The sequence below is a fragment of the Arvicanthis niloticus genome, chromosome 8 (assembly GCF_011762505.2).
Source record: "Arvicanthis niloticus isolate mArvNil1 chromosome 8, mArvNil1.pat.X, whole genome shotgun sequence".
Classification (NCBI taxonomy): domain Eukaryota; kingdom Metazoa; phylum Chordata; class Mammalia; order Rodentia; family Muridae; genus Arvicanthis; species Arvicanthis niloticus.
The window spans coordinates 56,786,722-56,807,774 of record NC_047665.1 but is presented as its reverse complement, the minus strand read 5'-3'; the positions used below and the strand labels follow the sequence as shown (position 1 = coordinate 56,807,774).

At 42.1% G+C, this 21,053-nt stretch overlaps 1 protein-coding gene across 5 annotated transcripts in view; it reads left to right on the top strand.

The window, feature by feature from the left end:
* Window positions 1–21,053, top strand: part of Sfmbt2 (Scm like with four mbt domains 2) — a 192,655-nt gene that overhangs the window by 148,291 nt on the left and 23,311 nt on the right. For 3 of the 5 annotated variants that reach the window (XM_076939424.1, XM_076939425.1, XM_076939426.1), the window contains 4 exons: window positions 1,067–1,109; window positions 2,842–2,912; window positions 5,409–5,551; window positions 17,320–17,429. In XM_076939424.1, coding sequence (XP_076795539.1) covers window positions 1,067–1,109; window positions 2,842–2,912; window positions 5,409–5,551; window positions 17,320–17,429 — 367 coding nt within the window. The remainder of the gene's footprint in view (window positions 1–1,066; window positions 1,110–2,841; window positions 2,913–5,408; window positions 5,552–17,319; window positions 17,430–21,053) is intronic. The other 2 variants (XM_076939427.1, XM_034510311.2) reach the window with 1 other exon arrangement.

Below are 21,053 nucleotides of genomic sequence, written 5' to 3'. Positions count from 1 at the left end.
AACTGTAACATATTATCCTAGGTCCTTCACCTGGAAACTCCATGGCTTAAAAATCTTCAGACCAAATTCATCTTTGCGTTTATTTCTCCTTAACGTACATGAGAGATATTTAAATAGTGTGAGTTAAGGGAGAGGGTTCAGTAGTGGGTGAAGCAGTTCCCTGCAAGCATGAAGACCTAAGTTCAGATCCAAGAACCTATGGAAAGGCAGACTCAGTGGTGCAGGATCTTAATTCCAGTGTTTCTGTGATGAGGTGGGAGGCGGAGACAGGGGAATATCCAGGAGCTCACAGGCCAGCTGCCTGGTGTCTGTTACCTTTCATTGAGGCTGACTTGGGGATGTATTACCTTAGCAATATTTTTCACCTTATCAGAATTTCTGTAAAGTTTGCAACAATTTATCTTAATGTGTGTTTGTGTGCAATATAATGTTTTCTCTTTATCTTCTTATTATCTCCACCTCCAAGATATCTGATTCAAGATTCTGGTTATGGGCTGAGGACCTGTTATAGTGGTACCTTTTAAAATAAAATAGCCAGTATGGTGATAAGATTAGATGTTCTTAAGTATTTTCATGTTTGATAAAACTGTATCTGTTTTATGCTAAGAGATACTATGTAAACTTGTCATTTGACTTCGACAACTTTTTAGTTTTAAGAGTGGACACAAGGACTCATCTTAATAAAAAAAATAATAATTAAGACTTTTCCATAAAGACTATTTTCATTATTTAGTGGCTTAAGAGACATAGAAAAATGATCCCTGTCCTATTCAGAAGTACTGAGGGACTGGGAAGCTGCTCTGTTGAGAAGAGTACGTACCTACTTAACATCCCTTAAAGCCTGGGCTCAGTCCCAGAACTACTTACTCTGGGTGCGATGGCATGCCCTTGTAATCCCAACACTCTGAAGGTAGATCGTGGAGAGATCAAGACATGCAAGGTTGCCATCAGCTATCCAGTCCTAGGCTGCATGAGACCCTATCTCTAAGTAAATCACACTAAGCCATTCAAAAAGGATTAAATTCACTAATAGTGTCCCATTCTTTTTCTTTTCCCATTTTTACAGCAAAAAGCAAGAGAAAGACTGTCCTTGTACAGCCGGAAAAACAGTATGTATTCCCCCCAACCCTTCCTTTTCTTCATAGAAAGTGCATAGTTAGCTACAAAAGGCCTGGGTGTTTTTCTTGGGGCATCAGCTAGCGAGTAGCTTACCAGCCATGGGACAGCTGTTCCTCCTTGTACAGTTGTTACGTGTAAAATTCAGAGCCTTCTACAGCCCCTGTGGTTATTTCTCATTTTTAATTTCGCACGGATGGACATGACTGCCTCTGGTGCTGATTCTTGATGGCCCCGTATGACAAGTGTAGTTTATAGATGGGTGATCTGTTTTGCTGACCCTGAACGCCTGCAGGCAAAAGTCTTCATTGTCATCCCTGGTCCCCAGAAACCTGGCTGGCTGAACTTGAGAAGTTGCTTTCGTTCTTCATGCCTTAACATCCCTATTTAAAAACAGTAACTGTTGAAGTTTTTAATTAAATATCAAATTTGGTTTCATGTGTAAAAAATGTTGATTTTTCCATTCTGATATGGATATAAGTTGCAATTTGTGGGGTGGGAGATGGAGGTTTTAGGGTAAATTTGTACATGTGGGCGGGATGTGTTTGAAAAGTTGGAACTTCTGGTGAGCTTTTTGCACATTATAAAACATTTAAAATGCATCCAAATGTTCCTTGCATCTGAAGGGATTGTGTTTTCTTAAGGAAACAAAAACATATGGTAATAAAGTTAACTGAAAACAGCACCTTTGCATGTAGTCAGGCTTAAATTTAAAGAAAAGAAATGAAACAGATACTTGCAGCTATCACTGAATGAGGAGAATGACTTAGGGTGTTTTACATGCAGTTGTCACTGAATGCCACAGGGCAGGCTTGTGACTTGGCTCCAGTTTCTCTCTGTAACTTGATGTAGACAGATTAGCAGTAAGCTCTTGCTAATGAGTCCTAACTTGCAGTTCACGGATTAATGATTCTCGCCCCTCACACAGACTGCTGGGCCCCACACTCACAAGATTTCCGATTTAGGGTATCTGGGGTTTAATCTGAGAATCTGTATTCCTACATATTCCAGCTAATGCCAGTTCTGCCGGCCCAGGGAACCGCAGTCTAATATCCACTGCTTGAGAGGATGCAGCCCTCCCCTGTCTTAAAATATCTGTTGATGGTTTATTTGTCATTTAGGTCCGTTTTCAAAAATTGCAGTTGCTGTGTGGCTACCCCAGGTGAACCCCCGTGAACCCCAGATTTCCTATATTCTCTTTATGCTACCCTTAACAAAATTAGATTTTATCTATGAACTTTTTATCTGAATTCTAAAAGAACAAGCCAGAATTAAAGTTTTAATAACTACCAATTCACAGTTCTTCCTCTTGAGTCTTCTTTTTAGTATATCTGTATCCCACAAAGGCACAGATTAAAGATGCCCAAAGTCACCTTAAGGTTGTTTAAATTAGACAAGTACAGTGGAAAAGTCTGACACTAATTATATGTCCATTGTATTGAGAATGTAATTGAAGACATTATTCCAAGTTCAGAAGAAACTCATTGGTCAGGCATGGCTGCTCAGAGGCATGTGTGCCTAGGTTTTTTAGGGTCATCAAATGGATTTGAACACCAATTTTTTTTTTTTAAATGGCCTCCTTATTTCGTTGACTGCAGCTATGTTTGTACACACGGCCTACCTTGTAATGGCTTTGTCTTGAATTCCTGGCATGAAGAGTTCACAGTGTGCCAATCCTTTCTTCTTAAGCCTCTGCCCTTAATAGTTGATTTTCTTTGTTCACAGATTATTACCCCCAGTGCCTGTTGAGAAAATACCTCAAGAGCTTTGCTTGCCGCCACAGATGGACACCGCAGGTAAATACACCTCATCGAGGACGCCATCTCTTTCCACTTCGTTGTTGTGACTGCAGACATGCTTGTGACTCAACTGCCTCTCAACTTTGAGCCCCTTTTCCTTCCTTCCCTCTGGTGCTACACACTGACAGATAAGACATTTCCAAAAACTTTTATAAAGCTAAAGTTGTGCGTCATCATTACTACTGTTTGGTCAGGACCTGTAGACAGGTCTTGCAATCTTCAGGAAAAGAATGGGTTTGACATTTGGCTATTGTAAATAAAATTAGCATCCTGCATCCCTGACCACAGTGAAGAAAAGGAAAACATTGAGAGAACTAAGATTGGCCATTCCTTTCTTGTCATTTTATCACAGTTCCACATGACTTTTTGAGGCATAGTCTTGCTAGGTATAGTCCCAGGCTAGCCTTGACCTCTCAATCCTCCTGCCTCAGCCTACCTAGTACTAGGATTCCAAGTGTGTGCCCTGTCTCTGGCTTATCTATTTGCACCATTGCCCCAGTGACTTACATATATCCACTCACTTCTGATTTACTCATAAAAACCTGAGTCTGATTGTGAACAGTATATTTGTCAACACATTAAGTCTTGCATCCTTGTGAGACAGAGTTGTGAGCTGCCATTGGACCATCAAATATAGATATGTATGCATAAATTGGTAGAACCGAGGTTCTCTATAAATGGACTAGATGAACATTTAACTAACTAAAGGGCTGGGTAAGACTACCAAAAGTTATGAGTAAATTCTGTTTGTGCATTTAATTATCTTCCGTCTTGTGTAGAACTTCAAAATGTTTTTTTTTTAAAACCACATCAGTTTATAGTCTACTGCAATAATCTTACTCTTTTTTGTACATTCAGTATAAAATTCCTATCTTCTATTTACTGGCTCTTAAGTTTAAGAAGCAGGCTTTTCTGTGCTGTTAAATTGCCTTCAAACAAATAGTAAGATTTCTGAAACAATCTCACTGTTTCTCTTGCAAATCTTGGCTGAGAGAGTACATCAGAGCATATAGGGCCCTTAGCCCAAAGAGACACATTATTCTGTATTCATAAACAGCAAGAAATTTTACTTGAACTGGATATAGTTGTGCACACCTGTTATTCCAGCACCTGAGATCCCATAGCAGAAGACCTGTGAGTCCCACACCAGTCTGGGTTGTAGAGCTAGAGACCAACATGCCCTGATGAATGAATGTATTCAAAGGTTGGGAGTTCAAGCCCTGCAAAGGGTAATTTTCTCTACATCACACTGGCAGTATGGAAAAGTCTAGTTGGCCTGGATGTGGAACAGCAATTCTAACATGATGGTGTTGAGAATGTCAGTAGGGTCATCACTGTGGGGAACAGTATGGTCAACTTTATATACATCTATAGGTACGTGGCTGGATGGAGAAATCAATTCTCTGTCCACTATGCCCTTACGCAGATCTCTTGCCCATATGCTGAAGTCAGCTTTTGAAGGTGCATTCCTTAAGTCATTCCCGGAACCTCAAAAGTAGCAACAGCTAAGAGTTTTTAAGAGAAATGACAAATAAGTGGTAGCATGTCCATAAAAGGGCAGAATCATGTATGCACATGAAAACGGGGCATTTTGTTTGTTGGCAAAATTTGCTATCCATTTATTGACTTGTGACTCTATAAAACTTAACCAAACTAACAAAATGTGACAGAAAACCATCCAGGAAACGTTTTTGTGAAGATCCCAGATATCTCTCACTTACTACACACATTCACGTGTTGAGCACTAAAGTTGATTAACTTGTATGAGAATGATAAATATCGTATTTGGTGTGACAGATACTTCTAAGGCACTGGATTCTCAGCCTGTGGATCACAACCCCTTTGGGGGTTGATGGACCCTGTCACATGGGTGGCCTAAGACCATTGGAAAACACAGATATTTGCATTAAGATTCATAACAGTGGCAAAAATGACACTTATGAGGTAGCAAATGAAAACAATTTTCTGAGTGGGGATCAGCACAACATGAGGAAGTGTACTAAAGGGTTGCAGCGTTAGGAAGCTTGAGAACTTCTGGTCTATGGGAAATGAGGGAAGTTACTGGAGTAGGATGTACAGGGAGGGGATCATATCTGTAGGACAATGTTTGTCAGTGTTGTAGTCTGTTTCTTTCTGTGTCTTAGATGCTATATAAGCCACAGAAAAGTCTATGTTTACATAGGGGGAAAAAATAACCAGCATCTTAAGATAGTGCTACAGATCTGAAAATGTGTTGATGTTAGGACACAGGACACCTTTCTCCAAGAAGAAAACCATGTTTCTCTCTGTCACACTTTCAAACTGAAGTTAGAATGTTTGACGAGAGTCACAAAAGCACTAGCTCTTGGGGGAAGCGATGACCATTCAAAGTCCATTTCTTCTCCAGATTCTTCATCGGTCAAAGTGAGATTTGCGGATCCAGCACAGGTCTTGTCAGCCCCATAAGTCATGATGCGGCAATCCCCAACATCCCTCTGTACCATTCTATTCCAGCAGGAGCTGTTGATGAGAAGTACAGCTGCCCACAGCTGTTTGTCAACCACCGCTGTTTCTCAGGCCCATTCCTGAACAAAGGAAGGATTTCAGAGCTACCTCAGACAGTGGGACCTGGCAAGTGCGTGCTGGTGCTTAAGGAGGTAAGGGCATCTGAACCGTCTTAGTGGGAGCTTTACGTAGTGTTCAGTTTCCAAAGCAGATGTTCAGTCCCTCAACTCAGTTTAGCTTACATCTGGCAAAGCACATCTCATCTCTGGGGATGGAATTCTAATTGAGATTCCAAGATGGTAAGTGACATCCCTACCCATGTAAGACTCATGGTCTACTTGCTTTTCCCTGACAGGAGTTAGGGAGATATGTTGAGATAGACTTATATGACATGCTCTAGGAGGACAGGAGAATGAATATGTGTATTGAGCACTCAACATTAGAGTGTTTAAGTTTTTCAAGGAAGAAGCTACCTTGGGCAAGCAAGGGGGACCTCATAAGGCAGGATTAAGTGACTGGCATCTTTTCTTTTCCATTTGCCTTTTTGCCTTCTAAAGACAGATTTTCATATATACCAGGCTGCCCTTGAACTCACTGTCTATCCAATGATGACCTAGAATTCTTCTGCCCCTCCCTCCACCGCCCACCCCCAAATTTGGCACTTACATTCTACGCCAACACTCAAGTATTTAATGTAGTGATGGTATCTCATCCAGAGCTTCCTGGGTGCTTGGCAAATATTCTATCAACTGAGATATACCTCTAGGCCAACTGGTATCTTTGCCATCTGCAATGCCTGCCTGGTACCTTCCCTTAGACAGTAATAATACTCTGCCTGGTCTCTGTGTGTCCATGCAGCTTGTGTTGTGGCTTGGTCCAGGCAAAGCCCAGGCCACTCACCTCCTAGAAGACACTTTCCATTTCCTTCCTGTTTGGGGAGGTGACCTAGAGTAGAGGCTACCCTGAAGGATGTAAGTGGACATTGGAGGTTCTTCTACTGCACTGACTGGTCCAGCTGCAAGTGATATCTGGTGGCCCCACTGGAATGATGGAATAGTTTCTGGACTCTTCTAGGAATAATGCTTGACTCTTGCCCTGCACAGCAGAGTCTCTTCAGGATCTCTCTTAAAAAGACACCGGTGTGACTTTTTTATTGCTGCTATGGTATGATGAATGCTTTTTAAAACAAAATTCTGTGGCTGTACAATCTATTTATCCATTGAACAATTGTTTATCTGGCAGCTTCTAAGAGCCAGGTACTATCTGAAATACTGGATCAAAACCCAGCCCTGTTAAGCTTTTGACTATCTTGAGTTTCCCATTTAGTTGTGAGGAAATTATATTAGCCAAAGCTAGATAAACATAGGGGTGGGCTAAAGAGAGAGGGGAGCATGGTACTCTGAGAGCAGAGGGAAAGGGGGGAATGGACAAAAATATGGCAGGTGACATTTGACTTGCCAGAGATGAGTAATTCACAATCTCAATCTCAATTCACAGCATGAGTGGGCATTCAGGGATGAGTCCAGCAAGTGGGTCAGACCTGGCTGGATCAGGATGCTAGGCTTTTTCTAGGTGTAAAATGTGTACAAGGGTGTGTTGTATTTTAAGAATAAAACCCAAGAGGCTCCAGGGTTGTCTACAGTTTCATTGTCTGGTGGAACCAATGAGGTCAGGGGAAGCTGTATGCAGGTGGCTTTGCTGTTCAGAGCAGTTTGGACTGTTGAGGCTTATTCAGAGTGACACCAGGCTGGCTGGCATGATTCTATCCACAGAGAGAATCTTCATATTTCTCTGTGTGTGCACTTTTCCACTTTGTAGGGGATGCCTATGTAGGCATCCGTATATTGAGACCAGCGGTCAATTTTTTTTAAAGATTTATTTTATGCATGTCAGTACACTGTAGCTGTCTCCAGACACACCAGAAGAGGGCATCAGATCCCATTACAGATGGTTGTGAGCCACCAAGTGGTTGTTGGGAATGGAACTCAGAAACTCTGGAAGAGCAGTCAGGGCTCTTAACCACTGAGCCATCTTTCCAGCCCCCAGAGGTCAATTTTATGTGTCTCCCTCAGTCATCTCTACTTTACCTCTTGAGACTACATCCATCACACTGGTCTGAATTACAGCATTTTACATCAACTGGCTGACCAGAATCAGGAATCTGTTTATCCGTTTGTCTTTACCTTCCTAGCTTTTGGATTATAAATGTATGTCACCATGCCCAGTCTCCTTCTTGTACCCCCTCTGTCTGTCTGTTCTATTTTAACGGGTGCTTTGGGCTTCAAACATATATCAGTATACTTATGTAGTAAGCAATTTACAGAGTAAGCTGCCTGCCTACCTTTTTTTGTTTTAATACCATTTTTTTCCTAAAAAGAAGGTCATCAGAGCCGTTGGAGGATGTTTGATTTTCCAGGCCGTTGGTTGTCAAAAACTTCTGTGTATTTAGAAACGAATCTGTATTGAGGGAATGCAAAACATTTAGGAGAAACCTGTGAAACATGGACAAATCTACAGTGGTTATTTAGGAGCATTTGACAGGTTGGCTATTTCCTAGTCAAATAGGCTGTTACAAGTCACAACCTTGAGTGAGCATCTTGTTAAAGAGGGAAGATGAACAGGCAGAAGGAGCGTAAGCAAGCAAATCCCCAGTGCACGCACAGATGCTGTGGAATAGGGTAGGTGTTTCAGGAGACTGCAGGGAAGTGAAACAGCCATGTACTTCAGAGAGAGGGAACACATGTGGAGGCCCAGAGCATCAGCGAGCTGGGGAGGGAGGGCAGGAAGTGCAGGAAGTGCAGGAATATTGCCTATAAATGCTTAGGTCTCAGACCTCCAAGGTCAGACACAGGAAGTACAGGCCTAACTGACAGACCTGGTCCTCCACTAGCAGCACGTTGAAGGTAATGTGCTTGTTTGTTTTTGAGACAGAGTCTTACATATCTCCGGCTGGCTTCAAGCCCCCTACATAGCTGAGGATGACTTGGAAGTTTTGCTCTTCCTGCCTCTGTCTCTCCAGTGCTAGGATTACAGCCTACACCACCATGCCCAGTTTGTATGATGCTGAGAATTGGACCCAGGGCTTTGTGCATGCTAGGCAGGCACTCTGACCAAATGAGCTAAATCCTCATCTCTGAAGCTACATTTTGTAAACAGGTTCTTTGAGTATGGCTTACTTAGCCTTAGGTCTGGTAACCAAAGAGGATTCATTCTGGCCACAGCAAGTGACGAATGGATCCTAAAGATGACAACGTTTAGCTAAAGAGAAATGGTGATTGCAAGCCAGGACAGCTTATTTGGTAATGTGTCAGTTTTATTTAGGTTAGGCACTAGGATCTCTGGTTAAATCTGACCAGATAAATTGGCACAGAAGATAGACTCCTACATGATTCGGGAAACATGATTCAAAAATAAATCCAGGCAAGAGTAGGTAAGAATTTCCATTTCAATATAAGGTAAGAATTAACTATCCCTTGGTCTGACAGGGCTCTAAGCATTGACTGGAGTGTGGCTAATTAAGGTGGCCTAAGTCGTTTGCCTGTATTAGTGTATTAGTGCCTGGTATTGATTGACAAGTCAGGGTCACCAATCCTAACAAAGACACAGTGAGTGATCCCATTCCTTTGCTGATGCCTGCAGGACTGATTTGAATGACAGGTTCTGGTTGCTAACACAAGACTCTCCAATATCTATAGTAGATATAGTTGACTACCTTCACCAACAACGCAACCTTAGCGTCTGTCACTCTTAAGCGGGAGGCCATTTTACTCAACTAAATGATTTTAAGTCAAAGATTGTTATCCTCAATCATTTTCTGATAGATGGCCAGCGGCCAAATTTAAAAGCCTAGCTAGAAGCAGTTTTCTGATGACAAAAGTTGGGTTTTGCTGATAGTTAAAAATGTGTAGTAAGATGGAAGGAAAATAAATAAATAAAAAGCAAGCGCTTCAGCTCTGTGAGTCCAAGAAAAATGTGAGTCCCACCAAACCAATATTTATGCTAATGCTCTTCCTTTGGTAGCAGAGCCTCTGCATGGCTTCAAATTTCATTTTGCTTAAAGAGAACGAGGTAATTGAAGCAGAGACAGAGTGTGCTGCTTTTCCAAGCCACCAGCAGTATTGGAAAATTAAACACTTTTATATCTTCAGAAAATGTGAAATGGGAGTTTTTTTCTCTTCGTCTGGTCTGCTCTAAGTAGATAGTGTCTGTAGGTGGATGGAGAGCTGGTGTCTGGAAAGGCTAACTGCACGCTGAGGAGAAGGGTCTTGAGAGATGTGTGAAGGGTCTCTATGTGACAGAGAAGGAAGTGTCTGGAAAATGGTAGGTAAAGCCTGCATCAGCTTGTTTTCTGGATATTAGACTTGAGTAGGCTTTGTAGAGACTCAGAGAGGCATCCCTGACTGTGACTTCAGAGATGGTGTTGAGAGAAGATAGTTCTAAATAAGCTGGGACTAGAATTCACTCAACTCTGTACATCCCCTAAAAGTAAACTCAAGATGGTGCATCACCTGGAGAAGGTCTTGACCTTGTGATGTTAAAGACCAAGTCAAGTCTTCTGATGATACCTTAAGTTCTGGGCCATTTTATAGACACCATAGAATTATCAGAGATGGATAATAGTGATGGCATTTTGTCATAAATCAAATCTGCATGCTCAGTCAAATCAATGCCAATTGGGACCATTCATTTTGATTGGGACTCAAATCATTCCACTGTCATGCCTTCTCCAGTGTGCCATGGACAAATATGAGAGATGGACAATTCTTGGATGTATGTAGGATTATTCTAAGACTGCTGGTATCGTGGACCATCCTATAAATCTGGTTACCTCTTGCATCTGGTTTCTATGGCATTGTGATACTGGAGGTGTGTGCACATGCTCATATTAAGTAGAGAGCCAGCTATCTCTCAGGGACATGAAACTAGAGAAGCAGAATGTCTCCTCTGATGAGCCATATCATTGTGTCATGGGATGAGTTTCTCAAATTCTCATGAACTGGGACTGGACCAGGCAGGAGCTGCTGGCAGAAATGACTCTGAAAGCACTCAGTATGGTGAATAATGGCACCTTTGTCTTTAAAGAGACTGTCCAGGTTGTGAATGTAGAAGACCAGTGTGATTCCTGGAGGTTGGGGAAATCTGTGTTTTCCTTTAGAAGTCATTTGTCTCAGAATATCCACCAGGCTGTAACCCTTGTGTTTAACAAAAAGAGAAACATGTCATTCCAAATGGGGAGTCCCCTGGAGTCCCTTTCTGTGCTCTCTGAATCATTTGGATGTGTTCAGCTGCCTGTCACTCTGTGTTCACATAAGCTCTGCAGAGGTATGACCTCACTTCTTTGGCAGCATGGACTCTAGAGATAAAGAAAAAAAATTAAATAGAGGGAAAATGGACACATTGTAAATATTCTATTAGAACTTAAAATATCACAATCTGTCCTTCCCTCCTTTTTTCTGTTGCTACCTAATTCTTAGGAGAAAGGGTCCCAAATCCTGTACCTGGAGGGAACTTTTGGACATGATGAACCTCTGTGAGTGTATCACTTCCTTGATGTGACGAGCCTCTGTGGTTGTATGCTTCCTTGCTGTGTGGCTTTCTATACCAGGGTATTCAGGTTGCTGGAAATGTAATTAGACTTGTAGGCATGACTACCATCAAGAGACTAAGTGTGGTAGTGCACATTGGATCCACCAAGATGGGCATCCTCTTTCTGATCTAAGAAATAAAGATTTATTCCATACTGTCCTAGTTAACCTGCTCAGCTATCTACATATTCCACTGGGCATCCTGTCTCCTTATCTGCCACTGACCTATGTACCTGCATATCTATCATCTGTCTGTGTATCATCTTTTTTTTTTATAGTATCTAACTTCTATATCTTTTGATCTATTTGTCTATCCCTTCCCATGTGTACCTACCTGTTGTCTCTATCTTTAATCTGTCTTTGTTATCACCTGTCAACCTGTTCATCTATCCATTTATCCATCCGTCATCCGCTGCATTATACTTACGATGTTGATCTTACTTACATCTGTCTTCTTCCTCACTCTCTATCCTTTCGATCTCTATTATCTATCATCACCATGTATGTATTATGTATTTATAGCTACTTATGTATACCTATCCACCTACCTATTTGTCATCTATCATGGTATTTGTCTACCATCTCTTACTGTCATTACCGTCTATCAAATACTTATATCTCATGATTTACCATCTATCTCTCCATCCCCAGTGTGTGAAGCCAAATAGCAGTCTATTTGTGGAGCTGATGGAATGAGGATGGCTGTTAAATCCTATCCATCACTGAGACAGAAATTACAATTAAAGGGACAGGGATGGCTTTGTATTATTGAATGCTTTTTATTAGCATCTGTTAAATAATAATGGCCATTATTATGACACTTTATATGTATATTTAATATATTTTGATGATACATATCCTTGAGTATGTCCAACTAGTCCATCTCCCTTTTTACTGAGGCTTTCTTCTTCTCAACTACTCTCTCCTACTTTAATTTTTTAACCAATGTGAATTAGGCTTATTTATAGAAATGTGGGTGAGAGGTAGGTTACAGGGTTATGGGCAACTTATCCATGGCTGAACCATGGAAGAAAATGGTTTTTCTTTCAGCAACACTTAACTAACTCACAAATCCTCAGTGAGTTCCAGGGCCTCTTGTAATAGCACTCCCCCCCCCCCCCACTTCATAATGAAACATTCTGGTCCTAATCTTATGCAGGTGTCATTTAGGTGATCCTAGCTGCTAAATGTTAATGAATGCAAAGGCTTTGCTATTCCCCAAGACAGCATTCCACAACACTACGTTCTTCTCCAGTTCTTAGATTCTTTCTGTTCCCCTTACACAGTATTAACTGAGCCTTATAGAGAATCCTAATAAATGTCTCATTCAGGGCTAACTGTTCAACAGTCACTCACTCTCAGCACCCATTGTGAGTCTCTTTAGTAATGACTTTTCCCAATAGCACCAGAAAGAGGAAAGGCCTTGTTGAGGGGGACCGTACTTAGTCACCTATCAGAATCGCAGGCAGAGGCACATGAGTGCCTTCTGATGGTGCTCACCTGTGAGAAGCCTGCTGCTGCTGCTGCTGCTGCTGCTGCTGCTGCTGCTGCTGCTGCTGCTGCTGCTGCTGCAAGTTCATGTTGAGCATCAGCCCATTAAGAATAGTGCAGCAGGCTTGGGTGAGCCTTTCTGGGATAATGCGCGTGCAGAGCTTGTGATATAGGTGTCTGTTGGATGCCTGATAATGTCTGTGAAACACAACTAAAGAAAAGTGCAAGCTGCTATTGCTTCTGTGGTATTGTTGGTCCATATGGAAGACATGATACACTCATTGAACTTTCTGTACCATAGAGGAGGACTTTGTAGCAATGATGATTTGAATTTGAAGCTATTTCCTTCCTGGACCTCCATTCACCCCATTATATGGGCTCAGAAAAACTCTTTGAATAAATCAGTCATTAATTTTCAGTGAGCTTACTTCTGGGTCCATACTGACATTTACTGTGTTAAAGGTAATAGTTAAAATGGTATGGCTCAAATGGGGCTGCCATGTTCCTGACTAGGAAAGGCTTGAGGCCAAGAGCAGCAGTACACCGTCCCTGGCACCCACAAGACGCCAGCATGGGAGATGGCTCTGCCAATCTACCACACTGTCTCCACAATGCTTGGCTGAGCCCAGACCATCCCGCCATCCACACAGTACCCGGTAGAAACGAGACTCTAAAGCTTAATTATTATCCAAAGGCTTTATATGTATTTAGAAATGCTCAATTAACAATTTTTCCTTACAATTAGGGTCGTTTCCCAATATCTAATCTTATGATATAAATAGTTACCCAGGACTGTTATGGACCCACGAGTGGTTCTCCATGGCTCCTACATCTCTCTTCTCTTAGCTTCTCCTCTTCCTTCTCCTCTTCCTCTCCTCTCCTCCCACATTAGCTCCTCCCAAATTACTGAGTTCTATTGTAAAATGTAGTGGGGGTGGGGGGAATATGCAGCTATATTACTGAATAAAATCTTTTTAGGAATCTATAAGACATGTGCTACTTCCAGTGATAGCTCTAGCTACAGAGACTATAGTAACATGGTGCCCCTGCTTTCGAACAGTATAGATCAGTTAGAGGGCTGACCGTCAGGAAAGGAACATGGTATTGTGTGGCAGGTGCTCAAAGGAGGTTTCTATGGAGGGACTTTTGAGAGGAAGACATGAGAGAGAAAGAATGAGTTATCTGGATATTGTCATATTTCATTACTATAGCATAGCTGAGACCATTGACATATTAAAAGAATAATATTTTGGCTTAGAGTTGCTGCAGTCCCAGTTGCAATTCAGTTGGTCCAGTTGCTTTGGGGTCGTTGGAGAGGTATCCCATCATGGCAGGGTCACAAGGTGGAAGAAAGCTGTTCACCTCAGTGATTCGAAGTGAGGAAGAGGAAGAAGACAGGACTAAGAGCTCTTCATCCTGTCCATATCGTTTCAGGACATGCTCTTAGTGACCTAACCATTATACTACCTCCCAGTACTGCCTTGCACTAGGGACCAACCCTTTAACTAGACCTAGGCCTTTCGGGGGCCTTACATACCCACCTCATTGCAAGAGGGATGAACAGCCCTTAAGATGACTTTCTGCGGCAGGAATAAAGTGATCAGGGGAATAACAGTGTCAGCAGCCTGTCCTTGTGGGGTCACAGAGCCTGCACTATGTATGGTAGCAGCTATAGGGGAAATGACCAGATTAGTGCAAGTGTTCCACCTGCAAATGGAGAAAGTCATCTTGCCCAAAGTCCTAACTCAGGTTTGATCCCAGACTAGAGAGGCCATGGCTTTTCTGTGGTACCCATTGGAGAGGAGCTTGCTGATGGGAGCATGGTCTCATCATACCAAACGCCAATGCTTGTGCTTGGTGGTGTGCATTGTCAAGTGGAGTTGCTTAGATTGTGGTTGATAGTCTCCTTAGCTGAGGGAGGATTCATGCTTATTTCTATTTTTTTTTTTTTTTATGGAAGACATACTGAATTATATTCTGATAGTTTGCAAGGCAAAGTCATTTGGTTTAACTCTGCCCAGTGATAACAGCTATCTAAGTAAGAACTTAGTTCTCACTCTTTCATTTGTGTGTTTGTATGTACAGTGCATATGTATATATGCATGTTTGCATGTGTACTGGCTTACATGTGGAAGCCAGATGTTCATCTTTGGAATCTTCTATCAGCTCTTCTGCCTTATTCATGAAAACAGTACCTCTCAATCAAACCCTTATTATACAGCTAGTCTGGCCAGCCAGGTCCCCCTGGGATCTTCTCTCTCTTATGAGGCTGGGATCATAGGTGGGCTGCCACACGGAGCTGACATTTATGTAGATTCTGGGGCTCCAAACTCAGGTCTTTATACTACCTGGCCAGCACTTTAACCAGTGAGCAATCACTCGAGCCCCTACCCCTTAATTCTATTTATGGGACATCCGCATTTTCTTTGGCAATCATGGACACAGCCACTGTGCATATCAGTACTCTAACATTTTAGAGAGCCCTTGTTGACTTTGAAGACAAATGGGTTGGTATTGGGAAAAGCCATAAGAAAAAAAATTCAATATTGGGCGCTTTTTTAAATTTAATTGCTGCTTGTTTCCAGGCTGAAATAAACTCTGGAAGGCACGTTCTGGTTCTGTTCACAGTCACAAAATGCATTCTGATATGCAGCAAACGACACCATAGCTCTGGGGTTTTCTCCGCTAGTCACAATGAAAAGAACCAACTGAAATGTTATTGCTTTATGATAAATACTTTACGTGGTGCTGCAGCCAGCTCTAATTAGATTTATTTTTAAGCTCAGTTTCTTAACTTGTACTGATGGCCAATAGAAAAATCAGATGCTTGTTTTAATGCAGAAAAGCCAAATGTCCCACAACTGCCTGCATTGCCTTGTTCCATTTAGTCCCTGGGTTCAAATGTGCCTCTTCTTGGGGATAGTCAGGGCCCTTGGAACAAAGCAGAGTATCACCCGGAACAAAGTGTATTGCCATAGTAACCGTATAATAAAATTTGTCTCTTTTTTTTTGGGGGGGGGGAGGTGTGAATTATGTTTGTAAACATGTATGGAAGATGTATGCACATATATGTGTGAGTACATGTGGTGGCCAAAAGTTACCTTTGTGTATCTTCCTCTGTCATCTTAGCTTTTGAATCTGAGTCCCAAGACCTAGAACCTGGAACTCACCAATTTGGCTAGACCAGTTGGCAAGCAAGTTCCTGGGATCTGCCCACCTTTGCTGGGCTTATGGGTGCCTGCCATTCCAGCTGACTCTGCAGGTTCTGGGACTCAAATTCTGATCCGCATATTGATATGACAGGCATTCTCCATACACAGCCACATCCCTCTCCATGCATAGTATAAAATGAAAGGTCAATCCCTTTAATATGAGAAAGTTTCATGTTTTTAGAGGTCCTTAGAGTGTATCCATCCCGGCTGATAGTTTTCTGAATATGCTCCTGTCTTCTCCTTCACGTTAACTGATTTCCACCCAAAACAGACATCATGGCAGTAATGCCTGTTTCTCACTCATCTTGAAATGAGTTTTCTCACTCTCAGTTGTATTTTGTCCCCATACATGAGAATGCCTTCAATCTGATGTGACTATTATTACCTTATCTGGACTTGGCTAAACTTAAGGAGGGGCAACACCATGTAATTCTCCTGCTTGTTTCCCTAGCATGCCAAGGAGCTGCCACAGATTGCCATTTTGTGGAATTTAATAGCTGATTTCCTGCTTCACTTCTTCATATCGCTTAACATATATGGGTAACAGGGGCTTGGCACATGGCAGTTTGTGAATGTGAAGAGTCATATTGGCATGGTAACACATTCCTGGAAAACCTAGCCTGGGAGAGGTAGAAGCAAGGGGATCGGAGGTCAAGGTCAGCCTTGGCTATAAGAGATACTGTCTCTAAAACACACAAAAAATTAGTAAATCATGACTTGCTTAGTGAGAGGCCAGTGCTCAGGGTTGGTTCTAGGTTCCTCCATTGTTTTGGTAAATAGGCACACTGAGAATTACCAGGAATACCTCACTTCTCTAGAACCTGTTCCTTTGGCTCTTAGGATGGACATTGTCATTCTGGGCAGTCTGCTGTAGGTAGTCAACACATTAATTATTTCCTTGGACTTCACAATTGGAAACTCGTGTGTTATTTGAAGAAATATGATATTGGATGGTGTTAAGTGGTACAGACTACTGCTTACAACACATACCCAAGAACACTGTCAAATGTTCATAAATTGAGCCCTTATCAGATTTTAGGAACTTATTACACTCCTTACAGCTATCTGAAGTATTTGCAGTCTTCGTTCAAACACATTCCTTCCTTCATTGGCTGCATTAAACAAAAGTACAAGATTGACTTTTATGTTTAATTAGTTGCATTGCAGGGCAAGTGCACATGGATACAGATGTTTGTGGAAGGTAGAAGGTGGTGTTGGATCCCTTGGAGTGGGAATTGCAGGCAGTTGTGTGCTGCTAGCTACGGGGGTGCTGGGGACCAAGCACAGGTCCTCTTCAGGAGCAGTACCTACTGTGAACCACTGCGCCATCTCTCCAGACCCTGCTGAAGAGTAATCCTGTTGAAGAATAACAAATTGAAGAGTTTTTGAGCATCAGGCACTCCCTCTAGCTGTTTCCTTTTTTTTTTTTTTTTCAATGCCAGCATGGCTAGATTTTGTGTTTCCCAGATAGTGAGTTAGTTCCCTGTTGTCCCACAGAGAATTCTATCACACATCATCAGAACCTGCTACACTTAATGAAAACCCTTTGTCAAGGGCCATCAACACATCCTTGTTAAATTCAACAGGAGTTTAACACAGTTGAGGTTCATTGTGGTGTCTTCTTCCCCACAGATTCTTACCATGTTAACCAATGCAGCCTACAAGCCCGGGAGGGTGTTGAGAGAATTACAGCTGTTGGAAGATCCAGAGTGGGATTGCCAGGAGGAGGTGCTCAAGGCAAAGTAAGTGTCCTCAGTTTTGGGAACCGGGGAGTTGGTCATATTTCCTCTGCTGTTTTAAAACTCCCCACTCCTTGACTTGATATTTATTGCCCAGGAAAACAAACAAACTGAAGAGCTGTTACATCCCAGCTCCATGTGCTTCATGTAGACTTTCTGCCTAGGTTAGTTTTAGTATCCCCATAACAAAATACTTAATAAAATAAACTTAGGGAGTCAAAGATTTACTTTTTTTCTCCTGGGTTCAAGTTCAGCCCATGCTCACCTGGCTCCCCTTCCAGGTCTATGTCATGGCAGGGAGACATTATGGCAGAGGCTGTTCATGTCACAGTGGACAGGAGAAAAGAGCGATGAGCTAATTAGGGATCATCTTCCAAGACAGTCCAACAGCGAACAATTTGTGCCAGCTTGGTGCCACCTTCTGGAGTCTCTGCCATCTCCTAAAATAGAACTTATCAATTAAGGACCAAATGCTTAATAAATGGTCCCGTGAAGGACATTTCACATCCAAGTTGTAACAGTGACATTTCTGCTATACTGAGCTGCCTTAAGTGTTAAGATTACTAATATGAAATGCAGATTTGATTAACTAGTATTCTTGTATACACATTTGTATATGTATGCAAATTATATATGTGCAGGTATATGTGTATATATATGGATGGAGGTCAAAAACCCACCTATGACATTAAGCTGTTTTTTTTTGTTGTTTTGTTTTTTTTTTTGAAACTGAGGCTCTCATTTTTCTACAGTTACCAAGTAGGTTAGGCTGGCTGAACAACAAGCCCCAGAGATCCTCCTGTTTCCATGTCCCCAGCTTGAGGAGGACAAGCATTCATCACCCATCTGGCTTCTTTACATAGCTTTTAGAGTTTGAACTCAGATCTTTGGACTTGCAAGGCAAGCATTTTACCAGTGGAGTCATCTCTCCCGCCCCTTAATTAATAATGCCTTTTAATGGCTAAACATTCAGAACCAAACTTGTGTTTATAAGCCAATGGGTGACTTACTAGAAAGGAGAAAATCCTAGATGAAAGTGTTGTCTCCTGTCAACCATCGAAGGATGCTTGTCAGCTGCTCTCAGTATTTGCTATCGTGACCCATTCGTACCAAATAAAACGTTCTCTGCTTTGGAATAGAAAAATAGTTAAAGGTTGAAGAAACTGACACGTCCCTTTGGCTTGCGTTAAATGGAGTGGCCATGAGTGCTGGGTTTACATGTAGTTAGCCAGCTTTCTTCTTTGATTTGGACCTCAGGAAGATGACAAGGCTTGGCTTTTCCCTTGCTTTCTTCTTCTTTCTCTATTTCCTATTTTGTGGTAAGATTGTCAAAGCCAGGGCCTCTGTGAGGCATCCCGGCCCTTTTAAATCTTAGTATGTGGCAGATCTCACCAAGTTGTTCAGTCTTACCATGTATGTGAACTTGAGATCCTCCTGTCTCAGTTTCTTGAGTAGGTGGGGTCGAAGGCTTTACCTTTGTCCATCTCTGAAAAGGAGAGCAAGCATACTGACATGCTTGCTCATGATGATAGAGGAGGCCCCAGGGAAAGTCCCTTATTCTGGTGCTGAGTGTTGCTTAGTGTCTGAGAAGGCTCAACCACCTTTCATGGCTTTCCATGTGGGGCCATAGAGATAGAAGGATGACCTTACACTTCTGATCCTCCTGCTCACACCTCCCAGGTGCTGGGATTGCAGGTATGCAGCATCACATTCAGTCTAAGCTTTGATGGGGACTGTTGCATGGCCATTATCATTTCCTTGGTCACTGACTCTTCTCGGTACCATGTATGAGGCTGGTGGAACAGTTTCTTGTCAGCTACCCACTCAGCATCCCTGGTGTCTGTTTAGATCAGCCCTGTCATCTTTAATTCCGTAAAAGTTATTTATGGTCTAATGATGCTCTGCCCAATCACAAGGGGAGAGAGCCTAAAGGATGATAAGGAGAGGGTTTGTTTTCCCTAAGAGGAAAGCCAACAACAGGCAAAATTGCATGGCATTATTTCAAGAAACACTTATATTAGCTTCATCCATAGCACGGAAGAAACAAAGCAAGTTTTTTTCCTTTTATTATTCCATATATTATAAGGAATATTATTCCATATTCTATAAGGGGAGGCATGTCTGCTGTAACAGGGCATTTTTATCTAGAATCCTATTAGGGTGACTCTAGTAAGTGTTTATGTAGAGAAATCCTTGCTTTTCTCATTCAAACTTACCTGTACCATTCACTATATCCCAGAGGCACCTAAGGGGCTATGGAAATAACCAGAACACAAACATCTTAAATCTCATTAAAAGCACTGCTCTCCCTAAATCAGCCCGAAACTTATTCCCTGACAGGAAGAGTTCATTTTGCAAGTGTTTGCACTTATTTTCATGTTACCAAGTCGATGGGAGCTTTTATTAAATCCAGCCTGATAGAATTGAAACAGACACCTTGCTTTCCAGCCTGCTCAATTACAAAGGCAACATATTACCTCCTCTATCAAGGATGGCAGCGAGGTCCTCAGCAAAACCTTACAAGGCATCTTCTCAGGAGGAAATGCCTGTCTGCACAGGGTTTCTCCTTGCCTGATCATAGCATCTCCTCTAAGCAGCTGCTAATGATGACAGCGTACTGTCAGCAGGAGGCCCGGTGACAACCTTGTCTGCTGTGTCACCTCTTTGCCTCTCATGGCAAAAGACAACTTTCTAGATCCTGACAACGTGGCTGTGCTTTTCTCCATGCAAATGGGAGATGATTAGAGAGTGAGCCAGCCTCTTCCCCTGCACTGAAAGGCAGACATGGTCTCTGTCGTGAATGAATGAATTTAGCAGAGGTTAGACCTGGACTTTGAGATTGTAGCCACCTTTATTGTCTGAGCTGAACTGTAATGTTACAGTGTCTTCGGGAGCTGAGAGCCTGGGATAACCCCTCTCCCAGGGGGACAGTGCTTGTCACTTGGCCTCTGTGATTGCTCACTGTTTTGGTTTTTTTTTTTCTTTTAAAAATGTCTTTATTAGCATACATAAATTATACATACTAGTTTTATTGTGACATTTTCATCCATGTATATAAGGTATTTTGATTGTGTTCCCCTCCCCCACCATTCTTATCCCCACCGTTCCTCAGATCCCCTTCTTCCCAGCTGGTGATCATCTACTCTTACCTCCTCCTTCTCTCCCTCCTCCTCTTCTCCCTTCTCCTCCTGAGCCTCCTCTAGCTTCATGACCCTGGGAGTTTCATTAGCATTGCTTAAAGGCTCCTGGGTAGGAAGATATTTATAGATGTATGAACAACTTACCTGTGGCTATACCAGAGAGTGAATTCTCTCCTCCCTCATTTGCTGTGTGTGTGTGTGTGTGTATTTTTCTCAAAGAATAAAGAATGATTTTTTCTGACAAGATAAAGATGTCCTCTAGAAGATCTTTGACCTGTAAATAAAATAAAACCCAACATGATCCTATGCAGTGGTCTGTCAGTATTTTTCTCTACTTTCCCATCAACCCTGCCTTTGACACGACTAAGGAAACGGTTGCAGGGTTTGGACAACCTGTAAGAGGTGTGCTTTATCATTGTTCCTGTGCAAGTGTCTGAAAACTGGACCTCCTGTACTAACAAGGGGAAAATATATTCTGAAAACATTT